Here is a 6,659-nt window from a genome sequence, read left to right on the forward strand (position 1 = left end):
GCATTGTCTGCTGGAGGAGGAAGTAAGAATTACAAGATGCTGCCCTCTGGAAGTGATTGAGGTGCTAGCTCGAACTGGCAATGGTGGCATTAAAGCTTAAATCTGGCATTTTGACCTGCCCTGGTATTGGCTTTTTTCCAGGGGTGCTACCATTAACACTCGAAGGTCTAAACGGGGAGGTCCATCTGCTTCACAAGTGGAACCATACAGACTATTTATGATTCAGAATGGTCCTTTGCTGCTAGTCTTTGTGCAGAACCTAAGCAGGATGCTTCTGTGCTGCATGCTCGGCAAAGAGCACGCAGAATGTGGAGTGGCAGTGAAAGCTCGTGCTCTGATGCTGCTTTGCCAGTGCTGGTAAAAAAAAAAAAAAAAAAAAGAGAGAGAAGGGACAGAATGGGAGATGAATTGTCTTGTATTGTGCTGTACCGCTAGTAAGGAAAGGATTTTTTTTATTTTTTTTTTTTTTTAGGCTTGCCAGGATATTGCAGATCAAGGAAGATGTAAGACTTGCTGGTAGATAGGCAGATTCTCTTCTGATCAAATGAAGAAATTTCAGCTTTTTCAGTCTTGATGCTCAGGGCGGGTTACTAGTGTTACACAGTGCTGCATCTCTAATCCCACTTCTTATTTCAGTACTGATTTCTGTTGGATTGAAAAAAAAAAAAAATCTTCCTTCCCCTCCCAAATACTCCTCTTTCTCTTTTTTCTTTTTTTTTTTTTTTGTCTTTGCAGAATAACCAAGCAGACTTAGAGAATGCTACAGAGGTGCTTTCTGGGTACCTTGAGCGAGATATATCCCAAGATTCACTGCAAGACATAAAGCAGAAAGTACAGGATAAGTACAGGTTTGTGGTTTTTTTGAGTACTCCTCTATCTCAGAGCTGCCCCAATACCTGTATCGCTATCCCGTGTGACAGGTAGTGGCATGTGTATTTGCCAAGCTACAGCGTTCTCCAGAGTCATGTCCCTGGGAAGCTGTTGGCCTTCTGCCATACATTGTGATCATCAGCCAGTCCCTGGGCGTCTTGAGAACAGTGTCAGCGGTGTCCCGTGCCAGCCCCTGAAATCGTTGGCTCTTGAAGCCCTCACACAGATGCTGGCAGCATGGTTTTGTGCCCCTGCTGAGAACCAGCCCTAGGGGGAGGCGACAGCCTGCAGGGAGAGGCTCCCAGCTCTGCCTTGCACCTCCTCTGTTAAGCAGTAGCTAGAAGATTCGATCCCATAAGGGAAAAAAAAATCTTGTGACCAAAAGCAATAGCTTTTCCTATGCTGCTGTTCCTGCACAGAAGGAGCATGTGGGAATGGCCAGGACCAAGATGGGACCTGCATAGTGAGGGCCAAAGAACAAGGAGTGACTTTGTTGTTCCAAGCTGACAGCTTTGGCCTAAGATGAGTTGCCGAAAGAGAGCAGTCAGCTTTTTTAGTTATCTGCTGGGTCTGTTTGTGCAAAAAGTGGGTGTAGAAAAGCTGTCCTTAAAGAAGAGGGGGAGAGAGAGCAATCTGCCCAGCTGGGGAGGAAAGCAGCAGAACTGGGGTCCAGGTGACACAAATGCCAGTGCTTTTTGCAGTCCTGGGGGAATCACTTCTGCGCAGTGGAAAAATACAAAGCTGTAAATGTAGATGAGTCACAGGATTATGGCTTGCATTTTTGAGGCATTTTGCCAAAGTCACTGATTTGTTATGCCTAGCTTGAAGGGGGGGGGAAGCTGAAGTAGGGTGAGCCGTAGCGAGTAGGGGAGTGGAAGTAGCTGTTACGCTGCGGTGGGCCTGCAACCCGTTCTGCTGTAGTCTGGCAGCGCAGCTGGGGCTGGACAAGACTTACCAGACCTTCTCGTTTGTGACATTTTTTGTAACATTTTGCAACTCACCCTTGGAAGACCATCCTTAAGTTGGTGTCTCTGATCCAGCTGCTTGTTCGCTTAAGTCCTCTGAAACTGGATGCTCTTCTAGGGATGGTAACAGCCATCCAGAAGAAATTAAAACCTAATATAGCCTGACTTGCCTAAAAATGCAGCGTCCCAAACCTGCTTTCACATTTCTGGGAAGAAAGTACACATCTGTCAAGCCCGCGCAGGTCCCTTGTTAACTAGTTCAGTCATGTCTTAATAATGTCCTACATGGTGCTCTTTGTGCACTGGTTACGGTGTGCTGATGTGAGGGACCAAGGCCGTTATTGAGGTGGGTTTATTGCAGGAACTGACCTCCTAGCTAATTTGGTTTCAGCTGTTCCAATCTCTTAGCTTGCAAAGACATTTCTAGAAAACAGGATTAGACCCCCACCACCAGCAGCAAAATAACTGAAGTTGGGAAAGCAGAAACTGTGCGTGTTTGCGGTCACGTGCTCGGAACATCAATGCGACTTTGTGTACAATGGTTTCTGTTGCAACAGCTGATAGCAGTGAGAAGAGCTAGTACAATTTTATTGAGATAAATCTGCCGGTCTGATCAGATACTAACTGGTAGCAGCGTAAGGGCTGCGGGTTAAGGTGAGGTGTTTCCAAGCTCAGGATGCTGTGATGTGCTCCTCACACCTACCCATTTGCAAGCATTGCAATTGAAGATGGCTTTCTGCTGCGGGATCCCTCCTGCGCACCTCGCTGAGAAGGATGGGTTCCCAGCTGCAGGGAGCCCCTCGGATGCCATCCTGGCCCATGCACATGCCCTGAAACTGAACTGCACAATTCCCAGCAGGAACCGACCACTCGGCAGTCAGTTCCTGCATTCCCGTTTCTCCCATTACTCCCATTATTCTCCCACCACTCCAGGCTGGGCGCTGCCGAATTGTGAACCGGCTACACAGCTGCGCCAGGGGCTTTGGGGGCTGTTACCAAGACTCGTCTTGTCCCCCACGTGCCTAAAGATGATGTAGACTTTGGCATCGCCGCTGCAAGGGGTTTAATCCAGAAATGCCTGCTGCTTATTCAGAATTTGCTGTTGGAACATGAATACTTTAAACGTTTCTCTGCTTTTATCTTTTTAGTTGGCTAACGCACCCGAAATGAACGTGGCATCTTTTGATACGTTCCAATGATACCACTTTTCCTCTGTATTATTGACCCTGGTAGGACTAACGCTGGGATCAGTTTCATTTGCAGCTTTATCTGTTTAAATGAGCGTAGGTGGGAAGACCCTGCAGGGTGTAGTGCCCCTCTGAGACCTCGGAGCTGCAATGCGAGGTAAAACTTGCGCTCCACTCAGACCAGTAACCCTTTTCATAGTCGGCTTGACCACTTCCATCTCCACTGGGATTTTGGAGGGGAATAAAACTGGATCAGCGCTCCCGAGGTTTTTGCCCAACTCAGCTCCTGTATTTTTGTTGTCCTGATAAGTCTCGGAGTAGGCACCAGCCGCGTTTGAGGAGAGCTTCGTCCCATTTTGGGTGTTGCTGCTAACCCTGTGCTCTGGCTTTTTGCAAACTGCAGCTGCTGCTTCTTCCTTTTTTCAGTTACTAATGGAGGTTTCTCAGCCATGGGGCTTAGGGAAAACCTTTGCATAGGAAACTCTACATTTGCATGCTGGTTGGTTTGTTTGGTTTTTTTTCAGCCAGGGACCTGGAGTTGAGTGACTGGAGTAACTGAAGTCTTAATTAGCGCTGTTAATGGACTACAAAGTCCCTTCTCAGGCAAGGGGTGGGGTCGGGGGGATCTCTTTTGGAGGTTTAACGTAGGTGAGCCGTTACTCGGTGGCAGGGATGAGACATGGTTCCTAACCTGCCTTTTCTGTGCTTGTCCCCTTTTGCTGCAGATACTGCGAGAGTCGACGAAGGGTTTTGTTGCAGCATGTGCATGAAGGCTACGAGAAGGACCTGTGGGAGTACATTGAGGACTGAGGCTGGCCCCGCATAAAATGAACTCTGAAACCTTTTACCATCTAGAGTGCTCATGCGATTCAAATAAAAACACACACGAGGCGCTATGCCTGTTACACCGCTGGTCTGTAGTACTGGGATTCTGTTTTGTTAACAGAAAATTTAAGTAAATTATATTGTAATAAAGGAAAAAAAAAAGGTAGATAAACCATTGTACAACAGTATTCTAGGCGGCCAATAAGTGTGTGACAGATGCACTAAAAAAAGAAAGAAAAAAAAAAAAACCTCCAACTTTAACTTGTAAAACGTAGCTTCATTCTCCAAGCCAACTCCTTTTTCTTTTCTATCTTTCTTTTCCTGTGTGTAGTACAGATGAAACTTAAACCAGTTTCTTGACACTGCTTTTCATGTCCAAACCAGCCATTTTGATGGGTGAAAAAACCATTGTACAACAGTATTCTAGGCGGCCAATAAGTGTGTGACAGATGCACTAAAAAAAGAAAGAAAAAAAAAAAAAAACCTCCAACTTTAACTTGTAACGTAGCTTCATTCTCCAAGCCAACTCCTTTTTCTTTTCTATCTTTCTTTTCCTGTGTGTAGTACAGATGAAACTTAAACCAGTTTCTTGACACTGCTTTTCATGTCCAAACCAGCCATTTTGATGTACTTTGGTAAGGGGTGTGTGTGTGTGGGGATGGCTCTCCCGCCCCCCTCCTCCTCTCTGCCACCCAGGTACAGGGATGAATGTCCATTGGCTCATTGTAAAGATGATTTTTGGGGAGGGGAGGAGGGGGGGTACACAGCAAGGAAGAAAAAAAAAAAAAAAAAGAAAAAACCTTTGTATATTACTTTTAAAACAAAAAGAGGACAACGCAGTATTTTTCAAAGTTGTATATAGCGCATATGCATGGACAAAGAGCAAGCGTGGCACGTGTTTGCATAATGTTTAATTACAAAAAATATTTATTCTTTAAAAATCTTCAAGATTATGTCTATTTGCTGTGCATTTTCTTTCAGTTTGATTATTATTTTTTTTTGTTGTTTCATTTTGTTTTCCCTGGGATGGGGTGGGGGAAGTGTGTGCTGGTGTAGTGAATATATATATGTTTGGGGTTTCTTTTTTTTGTTTTTTGGAAGGCTTTTACCGGAGAAGTTGAGTTCTCCTCTTCCTGCAGTTCCTTTACATCCATGGCCTCCATGGTTTCGTGCGTGTATCCATTGCTGGCAACGGACCCCTCCCCTCGTGCGCAGCTCCTGACGCTCACTGCCCCGGTGCGCATTGCGTTAGCGGCCAGTGTGCACTGTGATTCAGGATGCTTCGCTTTTCTGTGTTTTTCAATTTTGTTGGGTTTGGGGTTTGGTTGTTTTTTTTTTTTTTTTTTTTTTTTTTTTTAGGCCCTGGATTGCTACCTGCCCAAATCTAATCCAGCTGTTCCCGCCCGTGCAAGCAGGACACGCCCTCTGGACATGGAGGCTGTGTCTGTGTGTGGATAGTTTTATTTTTCATGCTAGAGGCAGGAACAGGAGGGGTATTTTTGCACCACTTCTCAAAACACTCGACGGAAAGATTTCGGCTGTGGATCTCCTCTCCCTCCCCCTTTCATCTGTCAAATGGACCGTTCCTTGCTGTTTTAAGTTTCACTTACATTATAACGAGTCGTAACATTGAAACGGAAAGATGATGGAATTGTCTTTGTGTTTGTTCTGGGCTCGATTACTGGGCATACTGTCCTGGCAACTATTTAACACTCCATCTAGTGCAGTAGAAGTTGAAATCAGTGGGCTATTTTTCAGTTAAAAGGGGAAAGAACTAATGAGTTAGCTACTGAGTCCATTTTTATGATTTCTGTAACAAGAGCTATGTTAAAGTAAACAATTGGTGGTGGTTTTATTAAATTTACTCCTGTATAGGAATTCCTTCTGTGGTATTTTTCGCCAGGCTGGTGTCCTCAAAGCTTTCTGCCACTCTGCCAGCTTCAAGGGGGAGTAAGTTTGCAGTGGCGCAATAAAAAGGCAGAGGGGCAGGCAGGTCTGTAACGCGAAATGCTGTTTCCAGCTGGCACCTGAGCCACTTCCCTCCTTTTGCTGATGGATACCGACGCTTCCAGCCACGCAGCTTGGTCTCTCTGCATCCGCTTTCCCCTTCAGCGCCCCCCCCCCCCCCACCAGGGGCTCGTTTGCCCCTGGGAATCGGCCGTGAGAATATCTGCGCCCCAGCCCCTTTCCTCGGGCTTCGTCCTGCCACGGCTCGGCGAGGGGTGGGACGGTGCGCGGCTCACCCGAATTCCCCATCCGTGTACGGAAATGCTTTTTGGAAGCCGCCGATGCGGTGGGCCGGGCGAGTGGAAGCACGGACTCTACCTGGCCGTGGGTTTTTACTCGACCGTCCTCAAACGGAATAGGCAAAAGGATGCGGGCAGGCTACAACGCGAAGGAAACCCGGTCCGTGGTGTCTTCCATCTTGATGGCTGTTGGCAAACCTTAAGTTAATGGTGATGGAAACCCTGTTCCGTGGGAGCTGCCGTTCCTCTCCTCGGCTGTCAAGCGCTCCCACGGCCGTGGCAGGTCTACCCGGACACCGGCCCCGCTGCGGCGGGCAGCTCTGCAGCCTCCTCTGGGGAAAATAGAAAAAAAACCCAAGCCCATCCCTCCCTCCTGGCGGTCTGGAGCTCTGTGAGGGTGTTGAGGGGAGCCCAGCCCGTGCGAGGCGGGAGCCGGGGCCTCCTCATTCGCGGCCTTGCTCTGTCTTCCACTGGGGGAGAACCGAATAAACCCTTCCTAATAAACTCGTATTTTACTTTTTCGTTAGTTACTTTGGTGCTTTTCATGGCAAACGCCGCAGCAGATC

At 47.2% G+C, this 6,659-nt stretch overlaps 1 protein-coding gene across 1 annotated transcript in view; it reads left to right on the top strand.

The window, feature by feature from the left end:
- ARIH1 (ariadne RBR E3 ubiquitin protein ligase 1) overlaps positions 1–4,228 on the top strand; it is a 41,321-nt gene extending 37,093 nt beyond the window's left edge. The window contains exons 16-17 of the mRNA XM_035899474.1: positions 736–848; positions 3,748–4,228. Coding sequence (XP_035755367.1) covers positions 736–848; positions 3,748–3,832 — 198 coding nt within the window. The 3' untranslated portion in view covers positions 3,833–4,228. The remainder of the gene's footprint in view (positions 1–735; positions 849–3,747) is intronic.
- Positions 4,229–6,659: the final 2,431 nt, after the last annotated feature.

The sequence above is a fragment of the Egretta garzetta genome, unplaced genomic scaffold (genome assembly GCF_000687185.1).
Source record: "Egretta garzetta isolate BGI_Z169 unplaced genomic scaffold, ASM68718v1 scaffold287, whole genome shotgun sequence".
NCBI lineage: Eukaryota > Metazoa > Chordata > Aves > Pelecaniformes > Ardeidae > Egretta > Egretta garzetta.